General features: G+C 46.3%; 2 protein-coding genes across 4 annotated transcripts; one reads left to right on the top strand and one right to left on the bottom strand.

The window, feature by feature from the left end:
* Positions 1 to 6,368: 6,368 nt before the first annotated feature.
* Positions 6,369 to 27,283, bottom strand: GTF2E2 (general transcription factor IIE subunit 2). 2 transcript variants are annotated; one of them, XM_014884937.2, is made up of 8 exons: positions 27,217 to 27,283; positions 26,438 to 26,604; positions 16,859 to 16,950; positions 16,346 to 16,453; positions 15,612 to 15,794; positions 15,066 to 15,159; positions 7,869 to 7,984; positions 6,369 to 7,229 (listed from the first exon to the last, which is right to left on the bottom strand). In XM_014884937.2, the coding sequence occupies exons 2-8, from the start codon at positions 26,598 to 26,600 to the stop codon at positions 7,110 to 7,112; spliced, it is 876 nt and encodes a 291-aa protein (XP_014740423.1). In that variant the 5' UTR covers positions 26,601 to 26,604; positions 27,217 to 27,283; the 3' UTR covers positions 6,369 to 7,109. The 2 variants fall into 2 exon arrangements, with proteins under 2 accessions (XP_014740423.1, XP_088020430.1); XM_088164304.1 differs by lacking the exon at positions 27,217 to 27,283 and adding an exon at positions 26,925 to 27,028.
* Positions 18,545 to 22,264, top strand: SMIM18 (small integral membrane protein 18). 2 transcript variants are annotated; one of them, XM_088164305.1, is made up of 2 exons: positions 18,545 to 18,684; positions 21,788 to 22,264. In XM_088164305.1, exon 2 carries the CDS (start codon positions 21,833 to 21,835, stop codon positions 22,127 to 22,129), a length of 297 nt encoding a protein of 98 aa, XP_088020431.1. In that variant the 5' UTR covers positions 18,545 to 18,684; positions 21,788 to 21,832; the 3' UTR covers positions 22,130 to 22,264. The 2 variants fall into 2 exon arrangements, with proteins under 2 accessions (XP_088020431.1, XP_088020432.1); XM_088164306.1 differs by having other exon boundaries at positions 18,560 to 18,688.
* Positions 27,284 to 27,349: the final 66 nt, after the last annotated feature.

A 27,349-nucleotide genomic window follows, 5' to 3' on the forward strand; every position in this document is an offset into this window, starting at 1 on the left:
CTGACAAACGTGACCAGCACCTCCAGGAGCTTCAACCAACAGGCCAGGCTTCAAAAATAAAGCCAGGAGCAAGCTCCAGCTTAGCAAAGGCAGCCTAGAAAACAGGGTGTAAAGGACAGGATTAAAAAAGCTACAAGCTCCAAGGTGGAAGGAAGAGGCATGGCAGTTATTTGAAACCCCTGGCTGGCAGGGATGAGTTAAGCCCTTAATGTTGGATGTTAATCCCACTGCGGCCACCGCCACCGCGAGTCACAGCTTTCACAGCTTTCCTTCCGAGTTGTATCCAGCGGAGAGGTTTGTTGGCAGGCGGGGGGAGGAAGGGAAGGGAGCCACAACACGCTGCTCAGCCCAAGAGCTGCTCCGAGCAGCAGCAACTGGCCAAAACCTCTGTCCCAGGCACCACTTTAAGGGACACGCAGATGTTTTTGGGAGCGGATTCAGCAGCAAACATCCTCCAGCTAAGAGAGCCATGAAACGTGCACGCATCCTGGACTTTGCCTAGGCATTGCATCTGCTCCCAGATCTGCCCTGTGAAAGGAAGTGGGGCCTTGCCCAGAATATTTAACCTCTTGAACCATTATTTTCCCAGTTTCCCCCATAAGCCAGCCTTTTTGTCTCTGTGCTGATGAGCATTGCCCTCATCAGCAAGGGGCGGGAGCAGCACGCCGCTCGCCTGGCGTCCCCTTTGCCTGCGGTGACCTTTCCCCTGCGGCCGGGGGAACATTCCTTCCCTGTGACCATTGGGGCATTTACAGGAAGGCCCAAGCTGCTGGCTGACACTGGAGAATTGCAAAATGGGATCAGGGACTCCCAGGCCAGTGCTGCCATCCGATACCAGGGATAAGTCCGGGGGGATATAAACAGGCAGAGCTGGAAAAACCAAAACAAGATTTTGCACTCTCATTGTTTCCGTTTTCCCATGCCTTTTTTTTTCCCATCCCCCTAGCACAAGGCTAAGCTCAGGGAGTGGGGTATGCAGCAGGCAGCTCTTTCCTGTGCATCCCTGGACAGAGGTTGGCTGACCAGAAGCAGGCTGGAAGCATCTGCAAAGGCAGGGAACAGCCTGGCAGGGTCTAGGAGAAAAAACACAGTGCTGATTCCCCGTATCAGATGGACACAAGTGAACGGCAGAGAAATTGGAACAAGGTGGGAGAAGGAGAGCCAGATGTCTCAGAAGTTTTGGGGTGGATGGTCAGGCAGCAGCAGAAGGGACAGGGGATCCTGCTGCAGGAATAGAGATGCACCAGCCGGGCCAGGGAGAGCAAAGGGCAGACAGAGCCGGCGCCAAGGCCGGCAGCACCCGCAGCCCGGATGGGGCAGGGAGGAGGAGCAAGCTCAGCGCCACTCCTGGGAGAGGAGGGGAAGGAATAACAAGGCTGGGAGAGATGTGAGAACATCAGGGCTTGGCCACGCAGCTTTAAAGGCTGAGACACAGGCTGGGAGGGAGGCCGAAGAGCAAAAAGACGGGTGGTTTTGTGAGGATAGCTGAGGCCCGGCACAGCACTCAGCATGGATTTGTTCCCTGATTCCTAAAGGGGAAATTTAGAGGTGTCACCCTGCAAGGGTCACTGCACTGCTTGAGAGCTGCCAGGGAAGGCTCTGTTCTCCCTGCCAGCATGAAAAGGAGGACATTCCAACCCAGGGGGATGAGCTGCGTGCTGCAGATGTGATCTGCCCCGAGAGCCAGGCTCCAGCCAACACCTGAACACTGCTACCTGCCTCGCTCAGGGTAAAAACCAAGACGACAGCGGAGCTTAAAAAAGCAAAGCTGAGAAATACCATTAGCAGGTCCCTGAAATGCTGCCTCTAAAACACAGGGAAGTCAACCATTAGCAGAGTCTGGACTTCATCTCTGAAGTCTCCATAATTAATAACCAGCTCAGAAGGGAATAGAGAACACAACCAAACTGATGGAGGCAGGAAGAAACCGCACAAGTACTTCAGGCCTTGGATGCAAGCCCAGAAGTGCAGGTATATAGTCAAAAAAATTAACTTAATGGCAGGACAACCTCCTGCCTTAACCATCCTTTTCCCCTGCTGTGCTTGTACTCTGCACAATGTCCAACCCACGAGGCCGGTGCAGTTTGACACGTGAATCCCAGCCACAGAAGCACTGATGGGTTTTCAGAGCCATGGCTGTTTTTCCTGGGCTGTTGAGTAACACAGAGACCACTGCAAGCCAAAGCAGCAGAAAGCAAGCCGGGGGAAAACAAAAACTGCTCTTACAGCATGCCAGGAGGCACTGAAGGAACCAGGGCTCAGACCCACAGGTGTGTGTGGGTAGAAGGAAGTGGTGTGCTGCATGAGGTCTCTGATCAAACCTCCCTCTCACAACAGGATTCGCCACGAAGAGACCTGGGCAGCCTGCTCTTGTCTGGGCAATGCTTGACCCCTCCATGGATGGAGACATCTTCCCACCAGCTGTTTTCTTCCTAATATCCAAGCCAAACTTCCCACATTCCCCTATTATGTCATCTGCCATAGCTGCCAAAAGCATTTGACCACATCATCCTCCTTACTGCCCTTCACATCGCAGTACCTTGTGATCAGATACACCCCCAGCCATATGCTCAACACACTGAGCAGTCCCAGCTCCCCACGATTCCTCCCAGGCCCTGTGCCCCCAGCCCTAACCAGCCTGGGAGCTCCAACCAACATCCCTGGGGATGGAGGGGTGATTGAACAGAGGGGGAGGCCTAAACTGGACACAATGTCCAGGTGTGAGCTCCCTAGTGCTGAGCAAGAAAGCCAACTGCTCTCCCTTGCCCTGCTGCCTCTTGCTGGAGCGGCGCAGGCTGCGGTCACCTCATTTGGGAAGAGAACAGCTACAGCTATGCAGTACCAGGAGCCCTGCTGTGTCCAGGCAAGCCCTCTCTTCTGGGGAGATGCCAATCTGCCTGATCTGCTTTGCAGGGATGTGTCCAGAGAGCCTGCACAGGGTTGACAACACCAACAGGGTCAGAATGCACTCAGAGAGCCGAAGGACAGACCTGAGGAACACTGCCAGAGCAGACTGGGGATGAGATCACATCCCAGAGCACCTCGTTTGCCATATCCCTGACTTTGCCAGCAGAAGGAAGCCAGCACCAGCAGGCTGAGATCCAAGCTCTCCTCTCCCTGATGGCTGTCAGTGGTTAGCCTTGCCAGTCTAAACCAGCCAACACTAAGCACTGGCTCTACTGGATATCCTTCCCCTAGAAGCAGGAGCTGCCGAGGCCCCCGAGGCAGTAACACACAAAAGAATTTGGGCCTGGTACATTAGCAACGACCGGAAAGTGAGCAACAAAGCTGGAAATAATGAGATGTCAGCACCACGGTTGCTTCTAGTCATCTGCAAAGGCAGCCCCTCCTCCTCAGCAGGTAGCGGGAGCAGGCCCTCCCTGGTGGCCCGGCACCGCCCGCCCGTGCTCATCGGAAGTGACAGCCCTCGCTGGCTGCAGCCACGTGCAGGGCCTCCAAACCCTTTCTCAGGGCTCCCTCGCCTCACTCTCCTCCGCTTCCTAAAAGCCTGGAATGATCACGATGAATTATAGATTAGATCTCATACACATCGCCTTATGTCAGTTTTCTCATTCAACCATGCACAATGCCGCTGTTTTCCATCCCTTTCCAAAATGATCATCATAATGGAGGAGGTGGAATAACTTTCAGTTAGAGCAACTTTTAGGAGAGAAGTTATTTAGTAGAGATCCACGTTTAGATGTGACACACCTGGGCTACTCAACTTGTCCCTTAAAAAAGGAGAACCTTGTCAGGATGAACTCACCAAATCCTGGAGCTGAGGGAACAATGTCCTTGCTGGACCGGAGCCTCAGTAGAGTGGAATAGGCAGGGACAGGAAAAGATAGCACTGAGATGGGTTTGCCAAAGAACCTTCCTGCAATGTATGAGACCAAGGTGCCTGCCACAGACCATTCCCATCCGAAATATTCTACTCTATGTTCTCAGCACAAGCACCCTCATCTTCCTGGTTCGCATCAGATGCTTCCAGGAAAGGAGGAGAAAAATGGGATAATGGCCCAGGGCTGCCAGGACAGAATATGATGCCTCTCAGCAGCCCTTTGCAATGCCAGACTGAGGGAAGAAGGGTTTTGCCAAAGTAAGCAAGCTGAGAGCGTGGTGGTTTTGGCCACCGGGAGAGTCATTCTGCCAGACACAGAACACAAGACAACATTCCTGGAGGAATATGAAGGAGGTTTAAGTTTTTAACAGCTGAACTTCAGCAAAAAGCTTGATCAGGATATATTGTGAAGAGACTGAAGTGGACTGGAATGGTACTAAATGGTTTTAAGCAAACAGACTCATGCTCATATAGTCTGAGATGTTTTCTAGTTCCACCATTTGATTTTTAAGAGGTCTTGGGGAAAAAAATGAGCATCGGGAGCATCTTTGGGAAGCAAAATCCAACTCCTGAAGTCTACACGAAAGAGAAGAGCTCATGTTCCTCCTCTTTTTGACAGGCTCAGAAAATTGGCTCTGCTCACCCTGGAGAAGAGGAGGTTGTATGGACACCTCACAGCCCCTTCCAGTATCTGGAGGGGCCTACAAGGAAGCCAAAGAGGGACTCTTCATCAGGGACTGTAGTGACAGGACAAGGGGGAATGGGTACAAACTGAAAGAGGGGAAATTTAGCTCAGATACATGGAAGAAAGACTTTCCTGTGAGGGTACTGTGGCCCAGCACTAATCATCCAGAGCTATGGTTGCCCCATCCCTGGAAATGTCCAAGGCTAGGTTGGAGTGGGTTTGGAGCAACCTGGTCTAGTGGAAGGTGTCCCTGCCCATGGCAGGGAGTTGGAATAGGATGGGCTTTAAGGTCCCTTCCAATCCAAATCAGTCTGGGATTCTACGACTCTGTGCTTATTGTCTGAATTTGTTTTTTTCACTACTGCTTGTCTATAGTCCATGACATCACTAGCAGGTCAATGTGAGCTCCCCTTCAGCTGTTTTTTAGATTTTACTCTAAAAAGCTGCAAAACTTATTTATGACCTTTCTGCTACTATTGCAGAGGAGAAGACATCCACTAGCGAGGCAAAGCATCTAATTCAGTCTTTCCAACTGGACACCACCTGGACCCTTTTGTTCCTTTGAACACTGGAGCCTGACAAGGCCACTGCAGCACACAGAGCTCACAGTCACTTTCCCTTTCCAGCTCTCCTGTTTTTTGATCTAACATATTTTTAATCTTTTAAAGTAGCTGGAGGCATTTTCTTTAGACTCAGACTCTATTATCCTAATCACTTGAGCAGAGAAACAAAGCAGGTAGCCTACTTCACAGCCAGCTTTGGTTCATAGGGAAAGGGCAGTGTTATGTAAGATAACAGGAAGTTACTCCATGAGACACCCCAAAGGCAGGAAAGGCACCTCTGAGCTCTGCTGTTGTCCAAGCACCACCACCAAAAAATCACTGCTCAAAAATGCAGCAGATGGAAGGGAACCTTTTTTCCCTTGAGTGAAGATGACAGAAGAGAGGTGAACAGTTTTGCAAGTGTGCTGTAGGTACTTAAAGAAGAGCTGTAATGGAAAACTAAGAAGTGCCAAGAGGAATTGTTTGTGCTGACCTGCAAGATACAGGAAAGAAAAAGTTTCAAAACCCTCTGGAGCAGCATGCTTTTATATATATATATATATGTATTTTAAAAGCATGAAATACATATATATATATATATATATATATATATATATATAAAATAATAGAAGAAACCTCCTAATGGCATTTGGCAGCTTCTTAAACAGGGCTGACATGTGCAATGCTTGAAGCACTGTCTATTTCTCAGAAGAGCAGCCTTTAAAACCAGGAGGAGAAACGCTGCACTTACAGAAGCATATTTCCCCAAGCTGACAGAACTTGTTCAGTGCCACAGCAACAAAGCCTCATTCTTCATGTGCTCACGTGTCCGCATCCGACGGCCTCTGCTTCGACCCCGGCTGCATCAAGCAAGACAAGAGCCTGTGCTCAGGCAGCAGCGATCTGCTGTCGGTGGGGAGCTGCAGGCACCTCTTTTATCTTTGATCCTAACCCTGGAAGAGCAGAGAAACAGCTCCTCTCCTGCAGCGCCATGAAAACAGGATCAGCATTGACCGACTCTGGTTCGGAACATAAAAATAAGTTATCAAGAGGACATGATTTGGCCACATTCCATGTAAGGCTGTGCTGCACAGAACACCAGGCATTTACAGGGAGCTTGCATTTAAGGTGGTTCCTCCCCTCTCCCCAGCCATCATTAAAAAGACGACAGCGTTAGCCCTGAACAGTAAGTCACTGAGAGGATAAAAATATAGCAAAGATTCCTTTACCTCCATGAAAAGGAAAACTCAACAAGCACAAAAGTTGCCGATTCTCTCATTCTTTAAGGAAGCAACACTGGTAACCTGCATTGTAAATTTATTACTTAAAAGAAAAAAACCACTTCAGTATTACACCGTCGTTTTATTTCCTCCTGTGCACAGAGCAGAACGTGCAACACACTTGTACCCACAACACTGAGGAGATATCGCCAAGGGCAATTCCTAATTAACATTAGGAAGCTCTGGCTGCATCCCATCCCACAGCCTGCTGGGACTTCGGGAGAGGGGGTTTTCCGAGTTTGAGTCTCAGATAACACCTCCTTTCAGTAAAGCTTAGTCCCACGGCAAGGAAGAAGCACACAAACCGTGGGTGTATTTGACTGTGAAAGAAACTTTGCCTGCAGTGATTTTAGGAAAAGGTTTCCCTGAAATAGGTAAAACAAATGCGGTATTCAATCCCACTAGAAAGCCCCTTGTAAGTAATTCCAGGTAAATACCCATTAAGCAATGTAAAAGCAGAGTTAAGCACTGAGCAGGAATTCCTGCATTACATGCTGAGCACCATTTATCACCCTATGCCAACAGGCAACTAGTGAAAACCTCTTACTCAAAAGACACGTTTCCCATTAGCTAATTAAATTCACCTCTAAATTTAGTAGCTCATACTTGCTCTTAAACTGACCTGTTTCACCTCGGCAGTTGCTGGGGTGGGGGAAACACATCACATTATTATATACAGTCAGTCCTTCTGTGAGCAGACACCGAGCCCCAGCAGCACAAAGCCCATCTAGAAACGCGCGCTTGCTCCAGAATTCAACCGCTCACTGCTTGCCAGGAACCACATCAGAGTAATCTTTTAATACTCCAACCAAGTGGTCATTGTGAGTCTTAAACCGGCGTTTCTTCTGAGAAGCAGGTTTCTTCCTCCTCTGAATGGGAGCCTGCAAGAGGAAACAAACAGGAGTCAGAAGATCTGGGACATCTGACCTGACACCGTGCTGGTCACCACTGCTGCCAAAGACGAGCTCTGCCAGAACCAGGGGTGGGCAGGGAAGGGAAGTGCTGGCTCCTGGAGAAGCAACAGCATCCAATTCCAATCCAGGCAGGGAGATGACCCTGGGGACAGAGCGGAGCCACGGTATCCCAGGCACAGTAGTAAAGCTGGCATTCGTAACTGCAGCTACAGAAGCAGGTATGTGCCCCACAGTTCTATCCACAATCCCATCAGGATTTCAAAGCTGTTTAGCAGAAAAGTTAAACCCCCCCACCCTCCTCCCAAAATACTACTACACTTGATGCATTGTACAACTTGAAGCAGAAGCTTCCACCGTGGAGCTCACAGGGATTCCTGGGGTTTGTCCTCTTTTGATGCTGCTCGGATTAGTTTCACTGGCTTTAACGAGTCATTAAAATCACTGGCTGCTGGCTGCAGCACTTGGTTTTTCCAGTTTTTAACACCGGTCACACTTCCCCAAGCTCCACAAAGCCGTGCATAGGCTCACCAAAACGTTTTGGAATTAACACTGCGGGATCAGGAAGGGGGGGATTTCCTAGGAAGATCTATAATTTGTATCTCTTACTATTTTCTTTGGTCCGGTTTCTTGCATGGAAGAAATACCCTGTCGTTTCAGATACTCTTCTATCTTCTCCTCATCCATAGAATCCACGGGAATGCTCCTCCACAGCTTCTGGAATTCTGCAACGACAAACCCGGTTTTATATCCCAGTGAGCAAACCCTGGGCAAAGACCCCAGAGGAGGGGAAGGAGAGAGACTTGATTTCAAACACTGAAACATTCTGGCACGTCAGTCTGTCACCGCCAGCAGGCACTCACTCAGCACAGCCCTTACCCGTTCCAAATGCTGATGCACTGCCAAAAACCACCCAAAACCCGAAAAGATGAAACCCCAACCAACAAAACAACAACAAAACACCCTCAAGCTAAACTGCACTCGAGCATCAGGAGCACCCGGAGGCAACCAGTGCTTTTATTTGTTATGAGAGTCTCTTTTAGCCTGGAATCTCTTAGAGCTGTGTAGGCTGTGAATGAGTTTCACAGATCCTTATGAAGGGCAATCACTAACCATAAACGGCAACTTCATTTACACATCTTCAGCTGCAACCGACTTGGGAGAATTGTCATCCCGTCTTCTAATTTACTGAAGGTTCAAGACATTTACTTGAGTGGCTCTGAGCTCGTTTATCACTGCAATATGATCCATACCATGCTCTACAGATAACAAAGTACTAAAATTCCTCTGGTATTAAAAAGAAGAGAGACACCTTAAAAACCACAGCAGCAGGAAAACAGACAGAGACAGTAAGTCTTAATTAGAGCAGCTGCCATCTGCCTGCACACTTTCAGCCTCACGTAAAGTTTCACAGAGCCTCTGGAATGCCTTCTCCAGGCAGCGGCTGGTACGATCCTACCTCCCTTCATTCCCCAGGCAGGGAGTTAAGATACATCCTGTCAGCAGGTCTGGCTAACAAACTATAAATAAAACACGAGGCACACATAGCAAGGCAAGACTAAATTTTTCCTTTTATTTCCAGATAAATTTAGTATACAGTTGTCAAAACAACCACAACCTCTGCATGCTTAAGGATCTGTCCCGTGCAGCAGGGAATGGGATGCTCCAGTGCCCGTTTGCCACAGACACCCCGGCTCTGGGCACACTGCAACCAAATGGGAGTGTACAAAACCAACCCGGGTCCTGCCCTTGGAACAATTCCCTACCTAAGGCACCTTGTTTTCCTATGCAAATACACGCATCGAGTCTCAGGCGGTTCTCTTCTTCCTGTTGCCTACAGTAAGAGACTGTCCCAGCTTTCCAGGAAACAAAAGAAAAGAATTTCACCAGTGAAGAACAACTGTTCATTTTTGGTGGTTTTGAAGAGGACCAAAACCTGTCAAAACACCACTCTTGGTTACAGGGAGATAGCTCACAGCCTGTTTCTCACAGAGGCTATCCAGCACCCTGGGATCAGTGTGCACATCCCTTAATGCAAGGACTGACACCGTAGTCAAGACGTTCTCCATCTGCTCATCCATTTTGAGGGGGATTCCAGGCTTTCAGCAGTGCCTGCTATCACAGATCATCCCTCACCTCATCCTGCTGCAGCAGGTGGAGAGGGTTTGTGCTCTTATTTATAACATCCTCTGCAAACAAAGGTGTCTCCTCACTAGAGTTCAGGATATATGGACAAATATGCCCTGGTGCAAAAAAAAAGGAACGCTGAGGACAGGTGCTTAAGGTTAAACCAGTCTACATTCTTCTGGGGAACAGAAGTGAAAAATTAAACACTAGAAAATAAATGGTCAGCTCTTCAGGGATCAGCAATGCACAGAAGTGCAGATCACAGTTAATATCTAACTACAGTGCTCTGCATTTCTTGTAGTGCCATGGTTATAACATCACTCCAGCTTCACATCCACCTTTTAAACTCGGCCAAGAAATACAAATGGAACAGGCATCAAGATCCAAAACTGCAGAGCTAAAATGGACTTTACATACAGATAATTTAATCCACTAATTGGCCCCACCAGAGTCACTGTATCATATTCTGCAACTCCATTTAAAAACTCCTCCATAGATCAGGCTGCTTTCAGCACTACTGCTTTGATTGCAGTAATTGCAAAAGAATCTTCTTCCCATGCTGGAGCTCCATGGGCTTTAAAATACTTCACTGCCCAGGAAAGAGGGAGTCACAACAACACGGATACACTCCATATTGAAGGACTGGTTTGGAACTAAAAGTACAGGATAAAGGTGGAGAAGCACAGGGAGCTGCCACCCTTCAGTACATATGAGCTGTCTGCACTTAGTGTGACATCTAAAAGGAAAGGGAGATCCATCATCACAAAACGGACTCGGTGTAACACCAGACACTGGGCTAAATGCAAGGTCTGAAGAAAGAGAGCAGCTGGATGGCTGGCATTGAACCATTTACACATTACCTGTCAGGTTTTTATGTCTCCAAGGACTATGCCCCTATCAGCCAGGGAAAGTTTAGACCTTGGGAATACACTCTCTGAATTATTGTGACATCCCCTCTGAAATATGAGAACCTGTGGGAAAAGCTGGCAATAACTACAAGCTCTCAAGAAACAACCCTCTGCATTTGGAGCTGTGGTACTCCTGCACCTCAGAAAATATACCTTTGACCTGCCACAGGGAAAGATTTTCCTTGGTTTCCTTGAGAAGAATCGGAAATGCTGCCACCCTGGCCTTGGCTGTGTGTCTGAAGAGCAGACAACAGCAGCAGAAGGCAGCTCCTAGGGAAGGCTTCAACATCCCAGATCCATTTTTCACAAGGCTGTTTCTTTTCTCTGTGGACAGGAGCTCAGTGCTGGTGTGAGGAGGGAGTGGAAGGGGATGGATGGTTGGAGCAGGAAGCTCCCCACATGCTGGCCTGCTCCAGCCAGCCATGGAGAACAGGTTGGGATGTATGCATTCCTGTGGTGCCTGCAGCCATTATGATGACAGAGCACATTCCACTTTCCTGCTCTGTGTCCTGTTCACTGCCGGGTGATCTTGACACTGTCACAGTACAGAAAAGGTGACAAACTCTTCTCTCAGAGCCACTAAATTATTTTATGCATCAGGCAGAATAAAATAAAATGGCTACAGGAGGACAAAAGGACAGCAAGGCTTCACCTGACCACAGCAGGCTGCACTCAGGCAAGCTGACAATATCTGCAGGGCTTAGGCTGCTTTGACAAGACAGAGCCCAGACAAAATCCTCAGGGGAGACATTTCCCAAGAGTTTCTGGTCAAAGCCATGCAGGTGCTTTGAACCCTCATGGAGATTTGCATTTTTCACAGAGCTTTCAAGTCCTGATTCCAATGCAGATCTTCCTGAGAAGAGGCAGAAAGCTGTGATCCCAGTACTGAGGCAAGTGTCATGAACAAATCCTATACACAATATCTTGCAATCTGATCACTAAAACATTTTAACTCAGAAACTGGACAGAATCAACACTGCTCACAGGCTGCTTCCTCACTCCTCCAGAGAGCTAAATTCTGGTCTTTTGAGTACTGAGAGGAGGAAATGAGACCAGGAGTTGGCTGAAAAGCCAGCTGAGATGTTTGCTGACATCTCCAGCAACGTGAAGTCTGCGTGCACAGACTCAAAACAATGGGCTCTGACCAGCAGGAACCAACACAGAGCTAAGCAGAGGGCAGCGTAACAAAGATCTTGCAGACACCTTCTCTCTCTGAAATACCCAAGGGGTAAGGATGCACAGTTACCTTGATTTTACAGCATCACAAGGTGCCTCATAGATGAAAACAATTTGCACTGACATTCCCTGAGTGATTATACTCTAACACACTTCCTTTCTGTAAATGCTTACATTTGGGGAATGAAGTCATGGGTAAATGACTGCCTGGTGACTTTGGAGAGGCTTATCCAGCACTTCTGCCTGCCTCACCTGCTCTTGCAGAAAGGTTGAGATGGTTGTGGGGATAAACTGATACATCACACAGGTAATAAAATCTGCCAGAGATTAAAAACAGCTTAAAAACCTTCAGTGAGCCAAGCCAAAAGCTGAGCAAAGGACAAAAACAGACAATAACAGTGTAGAAGGGAAGAGACACCAGTCCTAACAGTCTCAGGGAATACAGCACTGGAATTAACCAGAGGGAAAAAGTGCTTGATAAATCTGTGCTGTCCCTGGACCACCATAGCCGTAAGTCAGCACTGATCTCAAGCAGTTTTTACAATGTTAAATTTAAGAAGCTTTGGCCATTCCCTAGAGCCCTTCAAAGGCTTAGGAAGAATTTTAAAATAACTGAGTATCCGAATTTTTTAGCAGGAAAATACTTCCTGTAATGCATTCAGCTGGGAAAGATACCATCTCTAGCAGTCAGGCAATCAAACTGGCCTTTCAGCATTCAGCACAGGGGTGAAAGCCTTGTTCACATGCAAAGTGCTTCGCCCCAGCACAAAAAGGCAGCGCTTGACTTGGCTGAAGCACCTGAAATCTGGCCCTGCTTTTATAAACACTTTCAGCTCCCCACCACTGACAGTAGATTAATTAGCCAGGAAGTCCAGAAGGAACACATGCAATCTGAACCTTCCTTGGCTAATCACATAAAAGGAAGAACAAAAGCCGTTCCTTACTGCTAAAACCTTCTCCAGTACCCTTGAGATCACGATATATAGGCAGCGCTCAGTTGCTGCGATACATTGGGATTTATTTTCACAGGGGGAGAAAGAAAAGCTTGTTCAGCCATCAAGGGCAGAGGCAGGCACTGCCAGAAAGCAGGTCCTCCCACTACTCCAGGCAGCGAGCTCCAAATTGCCCTGGCAGCTCCTCTTTCTCTGCTGATGGAGCTCAGGCAGCAGTGGGAGAGGACACCCGACTTTTCAAGGCTATCAACCTCAGCCAACACATGCTCTGAGCTGAGATGTCGTACGGCAGCACTGTGCACCGAGGAGCACAGAGACCTTATTTCTGAGGATAAACATTAAACTAGAAACATATTTTGAACTGTCATCGGCTGCTAGATCAAAGAGTCTGCCAACACTTCAAGGCTTATTTTGCAGTCTTTTAAAAACTTCATTTTAACGTTGCCGGAGATAATGAGCTGCAATAGCATTGCTAAGGCAGAGACGTGTCATAACTCATCCTGTGCACAGACAATTCTGCCAGTGACTCCCTAAGAGACACCCTTCTGCTGCTCTGGAAAGAATCCTAAAGCAAAGCTGCTCGGGAAAGACGGCTTTCCTTCGTCACAGGATAACATGGTTGGAAAAAAGACCTGCTCCAGCTGCAGTCAGTGAGTGAATCTACTCAGGGATGAACCCAGCACTGTGGCATATGCAGGAAGATCACAATAGTCACAAAAGAGAAAATATTTTTGCCCCCCTCTCAGAACAAAGCATCAGAAGGAAAACCAAAAGCAGCAGGAACAGAGCAACAACAAAACATCACTTCTGGCTCGGGTGGGAAGCTGCTGCCACCTGCGGATAAAAGGGAGCAGAGGCACCTTGAACTACAAACACTGCAGGCTGGATCCCTTCAGGACACACACTGCAGGCTTAAATGCCTTCCTTCAGCAGGAGGCCAGGCACTTTAAAGGGGTTTTTTAACCTCTTCCTCCCTCTGACAGCAATAGCTTGCTATAAGAGGGAGGAAGAGGTTAAAAACCCTTTTTTTTGGCTCCTAAGCAATCGCAGGTGTGCTACAACATGTCTCGTGTAAGAAGAGCCTGGGATTTATCCTGGCTGCCTGATACCTCTGTCTATATCTTTACAAAATGGGCTCTGTTATGAATTTTCACAGTTATTCCTGACCTCCTTCTGATAACTCTTCTACTATGGCTGGGTTCCTGCTATCTGGAAAAAATTGCACAAGAAAAAACATTCATTTAGCAACACGACCATGATACAACCAGTGGCTAAAACTTAAAAGCTCTGTCTCAAAAGTTACTGCAAGAGCAGTGATTTCTAAATGTTTTGGCCATGTTCACACCCCCAAAAACTTCGGGCTGATAGACTGAAGAGTCACTACCTCAAAAGAATGACAGGGCTCATGGTAAACTCCTAAACATTTGGAAATCAAAAATTCCCCAGTGAATCCATTCTGCATTTTGCATGTAGTTTCACTGCTGCTACCAAGAAACGAGAGAAATTATTGTTTAAAAAGAAATTCACTTCAACCTTTTGAAATATTTTTTGTATTTTTAAATGCTGTAGATGCTCTACTTAATCACCTTTGTGAAACAAAACTATTATTACTGAGATTACAAGTGTGTACTCTCAGTACATAACAAACAGTCAATGATACACATCTTCAGTTGCTAAATTCTACTGGAAATAAAGATTCCCTTGGAGACAGGCAAAGAAAGAAAGATCTTTATGCATCCCCCTGTGGTCCTGTAAGTAGAGCAGCTCAAATCTGTATCAAAACTCTTTTTTTACCATACATACTGTGATGCTGTGTGATGCAATGGCTTTATGTGTCATGTTACAACAACAATACATTAACAACAGAAAGTATTCAGCGTCATTAAGTCATTCAAATTAAGATCTTCTGACACAGAAGATGTGCATTTACAGACACCTGATGTTGACACTAACATCATAACTGGAACACACCCTGATTTCCATAATTAATTAATTTCTGTGCATAAAATGGCACCAGAGGATTTTACCACTATTTGTGACACAGCAAAGACGCTGAACTTGTGAAACCTCAAATCCACTCCAGCCCTGGGCAGCAGCACTGTCCCTGATCTGTGCTCTCTTCCCAGCTGTAACCAGTCCCTTCTCAAGAATTTTGCTCACATCTCATCCCTCTGTGCTTCCTCCTTCTGTTCCAATTATGGCTTCTTGCTGCATTCACCAATAAAAGGCACATGGTTAAAAATCTGGAAAAAAAAACCCAACAAAAATCTTGCACCCACAAATCATTCTTTTGGGTTTTTCTGGCTTCCCCTTAAGCAGCAAAATGTCAGGTGCCATTTTATTCACAGTGAGGTGGTTTTTAATCTCTTCTGTACTGCTGCTTTTGAGGACAACTCTTGGATTCCTGGTGCCATGTTCCAATGGACCCATCATAAAGCAGAGGATATTACCCTGGACTCACTTGCTGGTCTCATTAGCCTCATGTTAATATAAAATATAAACATTCCCCTCACATCTGGACACACCTAATATTTCATTACCATCTTAAAACACTGCTCTACCTCAAGGCTGCTTATACACAGAGGTGCTTAAGATGAATTCAGATCAACTGTCATGGAAACCTACGTGAAAACAACACCTACCTTCGTCCACAGCAAAGTGACAGCTCTTGTCATTGTAGAAAAGAATTTTCTTCTTATCAGGGCGATTAACAAAGATGATCTGGTCCCCTAAAGCCTCAAAAACAAATGCAAAAGAAAACTCAAAATCACTTCGCTTCCAAGCTGATGGTCTCCAATTCCAACAGAGCCAGACCTTGTGCTACAAAAAGCAACAACAAACTGGAGAAGCTGCAAAGTAACTGCCAAGAAACACACGAGTACACCAATAAATCAAAAATGAGATTCAGAGGACTGAGGTCAAGGTGTGAAAGCATAACTAAATGCCTACAGGAATTTTGGAATGTGGGAGATGAGGAGTCTTTTGTGAGAAAGAGCTCTGAGAGGTGTGCTGAGACATCAAGGCAAATCTGAACGTAAAGGATGGAATACAGAAAAAGCCACAACATGAGATCTGCTGAAAGAGCTTCTGAGTTATCAAAAGAACAGAAACAACTCATGAGAAAACTGCCTCAGTGTCTCTCTTCGCTCTGAGAAGTGAACCAGCTGAAGTGCAGACATGTTCCTCACCTTGATGGCTTTCTGTGCATTGGGCAGCCCTTCCTCGATGTCTTCCAGAAGGATTCCTCCCAGGCCTCGCTGGTCATGCTTGTCCAAGAGCCTGAGCAGAGCCTTTTTGTCTTTCAGGTTGTACTTGGGTTTGAAAGCATACTTCCCATCCACAACTTCTATTTTCGGATTGTTGACTAGAGCCTGTAACAGGGACAGAAATTTCAAACCTTGAAACAGTGCAGACACTCACTACTTTTTTTCTGGGGTGTTTCTGAGCACATGAGCCACATGTTACAGCTGCCAGGCTGGAGGTTTGATTTTAAATGGATTTTAAATCCTTGGATCCCAGATCATCCAACCTAGGCATAATTCACTGGGACACAGAGCACCTCTAACAGAGTAGGGATCCAATTTTGGTGCTGCAGGGTATTTGTTTACCTTTTCTCATCTGGCAAAAGCTCAGCTTCTTGGGAGGAGCTCTTCCATTCCCTTTTTATACTCTGGTTCATTATAGAAGAAACCCGGAGCTACCTTTTCAAAGACTTCAGCCCAGTCAAGCTTCCCTCACAACCAACACTGCCAGAGCAGAGGTTTCTGTTCCCCAGAATATTAGTGCTGGCAGCAAGGAATGTTACAGTCTGACTTAGCAGTTTCTTGAAGGAGGGATTAGATATTTAATAATTTAATACAAGTGTGTAATTCAGGTCTATCAGAATTCTTTAATGAAAATCTGAATACCGTGTTTTCTTTACCTCGCTCATTAACCATTGTTTCTGTTTGAGTCCAATATCTAAATGCTGTGTTTCATCCAGGATCTCTTCCAGGGTTAATGGATGTGTATCACCACGCTGGTGCCGGGTCTGGAAAAGCAAACAGCATTATATTATATATTACAGTTCTCTTCTCCCTTTATTCAGCAACTCAATCACCAACAAATAACTAAGATTGGCACCAAATTACACTTCATTTTGATCAATAGACCATGAATCCCAAAACCTGACAGCATCTTGAAATTCCTACAAATAAGCCCCGTTATCTTGGTTGTAAAGTGACCTGGGATAATTAGGATTTCAGTTATGGAACAATATGCTGATAATTTCATTTACTGACAGCACTTGGAATTTAACAAGCAGTTCCCTGAAATTCCCACTCTTGCAGTAAAAAAATTTCAGAGGTTGAAACATTGAGCATTTTTCATGTACCACAGGACAAGAGATAATTACAAGTATTTAAAAACAGTATCATTTTACACCAAAACACCGTACCTTCATATAATTCACTATTTTAGCAAGGACTCCAAACTTGTAGCCAGAGCCTCCTGAAAGGGCTTTCAAGTTAAATGATCCATTGCTGTGATCTACAAAGAAAGAAAACAAACAATTAGAGGATGCTTTGATACCTTCCTGTTGGCTCTGAGGTCCATCACATTCTCACTCTACTTGCAGCAGCTTCTGAAATGACAACTATGGACAGAAACAGGAGGGGTAGAAGCAGCCACGCTCAGGTGAGTCCTTGCACACATCTTGATCCAGACCCAGAGGACACAGCTCTGGAACATCTCTGAGCACAACTCCACAAATAAAAAGTTAGGAAAGCAGCAAGTGACTGCAGAGTTGCTGCCACAAGAGAACACGTTTAATTCGGTGGCTTAACATCCCATAATCATTTACACTACATTAATTCACGCTGAAATAATGCACTGCATTTGCTCCACCAATACCTTCCCTGCTGCTGCAATGGGGGCAGAGAGCTTCCCTTCTTCCCAAAAGGCACTCAGTGGTTACAGAGCAGGTAAAGGAAGGCTGTGATTTTTTTAAAAAATATAGTTTAAAGTAGCTCCAGTGGAGAATTTATTAAATGGACCCATGCAAATGCAAACCAATTCAACCTGGTGCGTTGCACCACTGGAACAACAACTTAGAACCCCCTCTGTTGTCAACTGTGGTTGTCTTTATCATGAGGTTTGCTATCATTTTGTTTCAAAAATTCTTGCAAGGTTGTTAATGACCATTTCATTAACGTCAGCTCTTAGCATAGCACGATAAACACAAATATCCACAAACCACTATCACAAGCCACAGGTTCATTATCAGCACAACATTGCTAAAATCTAATGGCAACAGTTTTTTGGAATTTCAACTACTCCAGAAAAAAGAACATCATCTCTTTTTCACCATGGGGATTGTTTAACCCTCTAATGATTTCTAAGCACATCTGACAGGACAACAGCTATCTCAGAGATATGGAGCTCCTATTACTTCTGTGGAAAAATCAGTGAAGGGAGAGAAAAGAACAGAATCGTGAAGCTGTTACATGACATCGCCTTAGAGGCTTTACACAGCACAACAATTCTAAAATTAACGTAGAAGAATTAGTGTAACTCCAGCTACAGAAGAATATTTTATTCTGGTTACTAAATTAAGATGGTAAAAGGAGGAAAATCAAAAGCCAGTTCCCCCCGAAGATGTGGTCCATAGGGATTTTCCCCTAAAGGGTTCCCTTTTAAGATTAAAAATTAATGTCTATGTAGGACATCTTATAAATAACCAGAAAAAAAAAAAAGATGCAATGAGAGATCTAAAGCAACCAAAATATATTCAGAGGTACAACAAACAGTCAATATGACTTATCATGTTTTTGTTCTGTCAATTGAATCAGGAAGATTATCTTGTTTAATCTGCCTGGTTGCAGCCTGCTACAGTTCATGACAAGAGAATCTAACCCCACAGTGAGGCTGGAAATCTGCAGATATTAACACTTCAAACGTCACGGTTTGATGGCTGATCCCAGCACAAAGCAGAGCGGGGTCGTGGCCAACGAGCGCTCCCAGCGCGCTCCTCTGCTAACGAGCTCATCCCATCCCAAAAAAACAAGAACAGGGAGGAGTTTGCTTTTATTCCAGACAGTAAGAGTCATATTTATGAATGATTTACTCCTGGGGTTGAGGGCTTGATGCAAATGAGCACAAAGGAAGTTGTCAGCAGCATCGTGCTCTGGCCAATGGAAGGAAAGCTCCATCTTAGCTGTGCCATAGGCTGCACTAAAAAAAGGGACCAGAACGGCGCTCTCTCAGCATCCTTTCACACAAGAGGTAGGTGTGTATCATTTTATAACATTCTCTGAGGTTTATCTTGATTACTGAAAGAAAATATGCCTGTAAGCTGAGAACCTGTAAAAGCTTCTTGGAATCAGGATGATTTTTCTCTAGGCTGAGCAGGGTTTATCCCGCTGAACGCGGAGGAGCTTGTCTTGCACGATCAGACAAGCACTTTCACCATCTGTGCACTAATGGAAAATTGATGACCACTCCATCTTACAGCAAAGCTAACACCACAAGCCAAGATTCAGCAAACAAAATGGATTTTGTCCTTACAGGGGAGGTGGCTGGTTTCCTGCAGCCTCACGTTCCTTGTGACTGATTCTATGTATTTTCACAGAAATGACAGCGAAAGGGTTCTCCTTAAAACAAAGACAGCTCCAGCTGAAACGTGAGAAATGTTACCTCCCAGGGGGTATTCCGTAGATTAGGCTGCCTAAAAGAGATCTCTGTGTGTGGAAGAGAAACCTGTTCTAGAAATGTGGTATACACTGGGTAGGGAGAAAATCCCATTGCCTGCTGTTATCTTTGGAAATACTGGAGCAGCCATGGATATAATGCAAACAGCCAGGTTGGAATGCACCTGAGATTTGTAAATGCTTTTACCCCGAGATGTCTGCTCAGTGCTTTCTTAAACAGGACTTCCTCAGTGCTGCATTAAAAGGATTTTCTGCCAGTCATTTCCCTCTGCTCCATGAATATGATTTCAAATAAAGCTGCTCCTCTGCAGTACCCAAAGATGCTAATGCTTTTAAATTAAAACCTAGTGCAGATATTAGAGGAACCACTTCATTAAATATTTAGGTCACTGCATTTTGGATACATACAATTGCTGACTTGATTGCAAATTAGACCGGCTGATGATATGAATCTGAAGTGTGCCGTTACAAAATCAGTAAAACTGCAGGAAACCAGCCCATTTCTGACAGCTTTCAAGGACACTAATCTCATTAGTGCTGTTTTAATTCTGAACAGTCAGCAACAGCTCCTTCAGCCTTGTGTTTTAATAATTACAGCAAAGAGCAGCTGATCTTTATCTGCCTCGCCTCATTCAAATCTAAGGAATCACCATCCTCCTCCTCGAGGAGCATTAAATTCCACCTCCTGGCATAAAGACAAACATCTCTCCACTGTGCGAGCTGCTGCCCTGATGGTGGCTGTGCAGTGGGAAGGGAATGGCTGCCCTGATGGAGTGGGAAGGGGCTGGCTGCTGCACTGCGCCGTGCTGCTCCTGCCTGGCCGCGCCGTGCCCAAGACGCTCCTCTCCTCTTGGGAACGGAGCCACTGCCTTGGCAGAGAGCTGTGCTGGCGAAGGCTCCTGGCTACACACTGCAGATCCGACCAATCCTTCCAGTGGCCCCAGATCTTCATCACTTCGAGCAATATAAATGGAAAAAAACCTCTAAAATTACTAAATTTTGCATCACAGAAACAGTCTATTTTTGTGCCTGATGTTTACAGAGTGAACAAACTTACGTGTAACAGATTGTACGAAGTTCAAAACAAAACTCTTTTCTTTCCCAAAGGTATCCTCTTGCCATTTAAAATACACAATTAAATCCTGCTTATTTTAATTACTCCTCAAAGAGGACTCCAAATCCTTTTATTCAGCTCCCCCCTCTCTCTTTCTCTCATGGATTTTAAAATAAGTCTTCAAGCCACCCCTTCAAAAACCCTCACGATTTTTAGCGCCTTAACAGGTTGGCTGAGTTTCTTTCCCAGACTGTGACCAAATCAAGCCACTCTCTTGAAGCCAGGAGTATTTTTAGCTTGGATTTGCTCTGTAAACTTTTGTTTAAGGAAAAAAACCCACAAACAACTTAATTAATCCCATCCATCTCAGTCATAGTTTGTGTATTCAATTACTAATTTGTGTACTCAGCTACAGATTTAACAGAGGAAACAGCAAGTTACTGCAACTGCTCCAGTAAATGTCTATGGAACGCTAATGCCAGGGACCTTGCCAGCAACAAAGCTCTTCCATTTCAATTTAAATCCATTAAAGACAGAAGGATAAAGAACAAAAGGTATAATATTTGAACAAAAGAAAAATAAGACATAGATCACAAGCTGGTTTGGCAGCATGATCCTGGTTTTCACTACATCCTATTCTTTAATAATTTCACAGAAATAAGGACAGGTGCTCAGACTGCTTTAGTAGACACCATCACCACCATTCTCCACCTAAAGACTCCTTTGCTACTTCCTCAAGGAAATATGGAGACTTGACTTGATCTCCTCCTCCCACACCCAGCTGTAAATTGCCTGAGGGATTCAAAGGTTATTACGACGCCCTACAGCCACAGCAGATAAGCAGAAGTTACCGTAGCTCCTCGGACAATTTTTATGACATTAGACTATAGACCAAAGGCAGATTTGCTGAAGCAGATTTGCTTCATCTCCCCCCACACCACAGAGCAGCCTCTTCCTCTGCTGGATGGCACAAACAGTGTTGGGGCCAGGGATAGGCAGAGGTGAAAATAAGAAATAAGGAGTCCTCAGAAAGGGCTGGATTTTCCTTGTTGCCCACCCCAGTGACTACGGCACCACAAACAAGATTTCCAAACACTCTCAGTGCCACCAAATTTCTCCAGCACAAGCTACTCAGTAGTGAGAGAGCAGGGGAACAAACAGGTCAGAAAATCTGCCCTCCTAAAGACAAGAGAGCTTTGCAGGTGAACAAGTCTGTGCTAACAGGCAATTCCAAAATAATAAGGCCTTTCACACCATGCAGGTGCCAGCCTCAAGACTGACGTTGGACAGGTGCTTGAAACCAGTGTACACCTTGAAAATCCAGTTTGTAACCTTTGTTTGTGCATATAATTGAAATAAAGAAGCAAAGCTCTCATTCCTGAATAACTTACACCACATGATGCCTGCATGAACTAGATGATGAACCAGCCAAAACAAATGTACTGATCCTATCACTCCAGGTATATACCTAGAGTTTGATATTTTGGTGAGTAAATATGAGTATGCAACAATGCATACTCATAGAAACTTTGAGCACTTAGTCTAAGTAGATCCAATCTGTGATAAATATCACAGCATGTCTTTGACTGACAGAGTTCTCAACAGCTTTGTTTTTGTGTTTCAGCTCTCAGATCTGTGCCAGTGAGCATACTCAGACAGCTCTTCAAGAATGGCAACCCTCAACGGCACTCACTGGAATGAGACTACTACATCCATTTCCCAGTATCTGGGCTTCCAAGTGCAAAAAATTTACCCTTTCCATGACAACTGGAACACTGCCTGCTTTGTTATCCTGATTATATTCATCTTCACTGTAGTTTCCCTGGTGGTCTTGGCTTTCCTGTATGAACTGCTGGACTGTTGCTGCTGTGCAAAAAACAAAACAGTGAAAGACTTGGAGAATGAGCCCAATCCTGTCAGGGCCATGATGAACAGCTTCAGGAAGCGTGAGACAGAGGTGGTGTAGGAAGCACTGAGCACCTGCACTTGGAGAACTTGGTTTGACACCCCCCAATGAAGCCTCTTGTACCTTACAAACGAGCAAGTCATGAGCTTTTTTCTTTTGGACTTAAATAGCCACGATTGCAATTTTATCTCTGGATGTGAGCTGGAATAATTGGCAAAGGCTTTCCAAGTGCTTAGCAGAAAGACAATCTACTCAAGTGTTATGGGAGGGAAAAATATTTTTGTTTTTAGATGAACTTTTGCTGTTTATATCGAGTGACTAGCATAGAATTTTGTCTACCTGACCAAACGAGTGTTGCCTAACATGCATAAAACCGTGTTGCTTAACTGAAGAAAACATTTATAAAATGTTCAACAGTCTGATCACATTCAGTGCAAAGACAGAAGTGCTGTCCCACCGAATCAACCACACAGGGACAGCACAGACGGAGAAGGGGTGACAAAAAAGTTGGGAGAGAAGGGTTGAACGGCAAGAGACCCTTCGGGCAGGAGAGGATGGGGTGAATTCTAGCCTTTGGCAGCACTCTTTATTATGGGCTTCTTGCTTTTAGAGGAGAGGGTGGTGGGAGCAAAACTAAGCCAACAAGAAATGCATCCCTAAAATGGTCTTTTCTGGTCCTCCTTAGGGTAGTTTGATTCTTTCTTTCCCCACTTTCTCCAGTTCCAGGGAACTCTTCTCCCCTTGCTTCATATGCAGTCTGGACAATTTCAGGGTGTGGAGACCTGTGTAACCCATTACCTTCAGAATATCTGACCCTTTCCAAAAATCCTGCTGGAAAAGAACAACTCTGCCCCAAGGCTGCTGCTTCTGTGGCAACCACAACACTACAGGGAGCTGGACATGCTGGATGTATCATCCCTATCCCAACTTTCAAAGCCAAACTGGAACTGGTGGAGTTCTTGCCAAGAATGCAGGGAGATGGGCCACAGACCTCCCCCACTGAAGAGGGGGATGTCACCCAGCCCATGGGCTGCTTTCAGGTGCCAACATGTTCCACACAGGAGGCCACGCTGGGATCAGCCCTGTGCTAGAGAGGACAGCTTCACTTTGCACAAGAGAAGCTCACTTCACTTCATCTGCCTGCTGACACCACCCAGAGCTCACAAGCACCCCTTCCTCATGTCCTGACCACAGAACTCTCACACCTCTGGCTCATCAGTCCTCTGTAGCTGTGTTGTGCCTGTGATTTTCAAGACCATTCAAGTTTTGCAGTTACAAATGACAACTGTAGTAACTGTCCAACAGTGTGGCCATCAGTAATTCCTGGCAAGTCCTTCACACTCCTGAACCCACACAGAAATGTCCCAGAGCAAAGCTACACACGGGACAAGTTATTTAACTGTATTAATCCCAGAAAACATTCCTGTCATGAGGGAAACAAAACCCACCTAAATGGACACAGCGATAAGTGACCTCACAGTCCATCCACGTCTGAAAAACCTTTGTGCTATGCCCAGTACCTACAATGATCTCATTTTTTTTTAATATATATCAATCCCTCTCAGGATGAGCATGACTAAGCTCCAGAAGAACTGGACACAGTGGAAGACTTGCTAACTGACACGTGCTGCTCCTGGTTGGTGAGATGGAGTCACAAGACACCCAGAGCACTATGAACTAGCACAGCTAGTCCAGTGAATTGCCTGGAGAAGCAAACTCCCTCCTGCAGTCACATATCCTCACAGCCATTCATCTCAGACACACTTCTCACAGTGAAGTTTGGCCAGGATCACTCCCCCGTGCAGAGAATGCTTCAAGTTCAAAATGAAAAGCACAACTGACGGAAGCCAATGCCCCAAGAACAAGATAATTCGGGACTCACACCAAGATGTATGATGAAGATAATGTCAGTGGCGATAACGATGACACCTTACCCTCTGCTGTATGAGACAGCCTCACACTGGAAAGCCCTGCTCAAGGAGCCAGAGTAGCCATCGGGATGCACTGAGTTAATGCCTCTTTCCTAAAAGCAAATGCTCTGGGCACTTTAGGCATTCCCACAAAATGCCCATCATGGCTGCGCACAAGAGGGCAGCGTGTGCAACACGCCAGCCTCTGCTGCTGTGGCAATGCCTTCCCGAGAAGCACACGGAATGACAAATTTATTTCACAGGTCTGCAAAGGGGAACGGCTGTGGGCACAAGGAACAGAAGACAAAGGTGTTCCCTTGCACAGAACCAGAGAAGACTCAGGATGATTCTTTCCCACAAAACAACCCCTGAAGATTTCGGCTCTTGACTACTGTTGGCAGAGACCACTGAGACAAAGGTCTTAAGACAAAGACCACAGCCACAGTTTAATATTGATTAATAAAATGAAACAAAACCAGACTTGATTAATTTCATTTATTTTCCAGTTCCTATTCTGAACAACTAGCTTTGAATTTTCCACAATAACTTGTTGAAATAATGATAGTAAAGTCTGTATAGAAGTGGCTGTAGGAGCAGTGGGAAGCTTAGAGCCAGACTTAACAGACCCAGATTTAGCTGGGTAGTCATTTGAAGATTAGCATGGTCTCCATACCTCTCCTCCCCCAAAAAGTGACAAGGCCAGGTTCTCTGAGTCACAGAACCACAGAGAGGGGGGATCTGTGGGCACTACACACCCAGGGACTATCAGTGCCAACACACAAACACTGTGACTCCATTTATCACCTCTGTGGCCACTGTATAACAAAACTAGGACTGACCACCGTAGTTTGTTTCTTTGGGGCGGTGGGACAGGGATTTCTCAACATCAGGTTTTTACTCCACCTCCCCAGACCCATCTCTGACACACACACACATATCCCGACAGGCACCTGCCAATCTGGCAAACGAAATAAAAAGCGGGTTTTGAGGCAATGGATTTCGACTCTGCAGCACAAAAATGTTGTAGAAACCCTGGAACCTTTCTGGTACTGCCTGGAATGCAGCCAGCAGTATAAAAGATCAAGTTTATTTCCTCAGAGCCACACTGGGTCCTTCTTTGTGTAAGCAGATTGTCTGACAGCCACAAAATCACTTAAAGAAACCCTCAGCCCACCAAAACCACAGAAACAGAACGAAACCTTCTTTATCTGCTCAAATCCTCCAGATCAGACTCACATTTGTACCCTCTGCCCTCCTCCTCGCTCCCCATCCCTTCTTCCCAGCAAACCCCGCTCACCCCAGTGACGCAGCTTCGGATATTCCACGTAGAATTTTGTTTTGTTTGGAGAGTGTGAAAAAGGGATGGATGGAAACCCGGCCTCCCTTGATTTATTTTAGAATGTCTGGCTGATACTTTATTTGGTGCCTGAGAAGCTGCAGACACATACCCAAATTCCTGACTGTTCCCCCGGGACAGAAGATGCTTCACTCCTCTCAAACTCCCTGACGTTTTTCTCTGTTGTTTTTAGCTCTATTGTTTCTTTTAGAGTTTAGGAGAGAGCCACGTGTGGTACTATTCAAAATATGAGCACGGACTGAGTTTGAACAACAGGGTATTTTGTGGTTTAGTAACTCCTGGCATTTGATCTGACCTTTAAAGTGCACTTGAGAACTGCCACTGCTTTCGGAGCAAATCCTCTCCCCAGTGCTGCACTTTCCACACGCTCCCACTATTTTTGGTGCTGCTTTATTAACTGCTTATTTGATACTGAGAGACACATTGTCAGTGCCACAGTGCACAGGAAAACGCCACAACTCCTCAGTAAAACAGGCAGAAACCTCTGGAATGCCTGCTGCTCATGAGCAAAGCTTAGCTCCCAGGTAAAACAAGGACAACTGCTAATTACAACACGCATGGCAGACAAAATGCACCTTACAAAATGTATCTCATATATGAACACCCTTCAACGTAGAGTTAGCTAAATGTGCTCTCTTGCCAGAAATAATCACAGGATCATGGAATGGTTTGGGCCAGAAAGGAGCCTAAAGATCATCCAGCTCCAATCCCCTGCCATGGGGACACCTTCCAGGCTGCTCCAGGCCCTATACAACATGGCAGACATAGACAGAAGGAATGACACCACAGCTACTGCCTGTCCAGCGAGCGCTGAAACCCACAAACCAAAGCACAGTTTCACGTGAATAGTTCTGGCAGCAGCAATTCCTCCAATGGAGCAACAGCAAACAAGCCACAGGATGAGGCTTAACACATATGCACAGCGGGGAATGGGTTTTTCACTTTGTACAAGTGACTTTCTTAACAAAAGTGGCAATTTACGAGAGACAACAGCTACTCGTAAAACTCACAGATACAGCGTTATTCACATTAATAAAGCATAGCTTAAAAGCAAACAGTGGTAAACACCAAGCAGTTGCCGGACAGGAGAGTTCCACCCACCTGTGTTTTGTTTTGAGCTGGAGGAGCCCCCTTGTTCTACCTTGGCCTTCTTCTTCTTGGAGGCAGAGGAGTCGGAGGAGAGTGCTGGGCGTTTCTCTACGGCCGGTGTGGAGAGGGCTCGCTTTTTGAACAGCTCCCGCTCCCTCAGCAAGCTGGGGTCCATGATTCTGCCAGAGGGAAAAGGCGAGAAAAAGGTGTCGGCGTCACTGAGGTACTCAGGAGCAAAAATATCTGTTTATCACGGAATATGCTGAGTTCGCTGGGACCTATAGGGTCCCGGCAGAGTCCAATTCTTGGCCCTACACAGGACACGCCAAGAATCCCACTCTGGGCCCGGGAGTGCTGTCCAAGCGCTCCGTGACCTGTGGCAGGATTGGTGCTGTGACCACATCCCCGGGGAGCAATTTATTTCTTGTTCGCTCCTCCTTTTCCCGAATATGGACTTCGATAACAGAGTGAAGGTGTCAGTGCACTACCGGCACCTTACCGAGTGTGAATGGGAATGCTGCGCCGGCCCTCACGGCCACAGCAGGGTAGGAAAGCTCTGCCACCAGCTTAACGAGGGACCTCACGGCCACCGGCAGGACGGAACAAAGTGGCAAAGCGGCGGGCAGGCGACCGGAAACCAAGAAGCGGAGGATGCCGGTGCCTCGCCGCCCCTGTAACCCGCGCACAGACGGGGGAAGCCGCTCCCACGTGCCCCTCTCCGCTCCCGTCCCGGTCCCAATCTCGGTCCCGGCCCCGTCCCCTCACGGCGGCCCCCGCGCGCGCCCGCTCACCCGCGCGCCGCCGCCGCCTAGCGAGCCATGCCGCTCCCGGCAGCCCCCGCGCCAAGGCCCCGCCCCGGAAACGGCGCGCCCGTCGCCATGGCAACGCGGCCCGGGGCTGCCCGCCCCCAGCCCCCGCCACGCG

Source organism: Sturnus vulgaris, chromosome 4, assembly GCF_052056855.1.
Source record: "Sturnus vulgaris isolate bStuVul1 chromosome 4, bStuVul1.hap1, whole genome shotgun sequence".
Taxonomy (NCBI): domain Eukaryota; kingdom Metazoa; phylum Chordata; class Aves; order Passeriformes; family Sturnidae; genus Sturnus; species Sturnus vulgaris.

Excerpts from the sequence above, each read along its gene's own strand:
- SMIM18 (XM_088164305.1), top strand. The coding sequence starts at position 21,833 with ATGGCAACCCTCAACGGCACTCACTGGAATGAGACTACTACATCCATT.
- GTF2E2 (XM_014884937.2), bottom strand. The coding sequence starts at position 26,600 with ATGGACCCCAGCTTGCTGAGGGAGCGGGAGCTGTTCAAAAAGCGAGCC. Across the intron at positions 15,160-15,611 it reads ATGCACAGAAAGCCATCAAG|GCTTTAGGGGACCAGATCAT; the intron begins GTGAGGAACATG and ends TTTGTTTTTGAG. Across the intron at positions 7,230-7,868 it reads AAACCGGACCAAAGAAAATA|GCTCCCATTCAGAGGAGGAA; the intron begins GTAAGAGATACA and ends TTCCTCTTGCAG.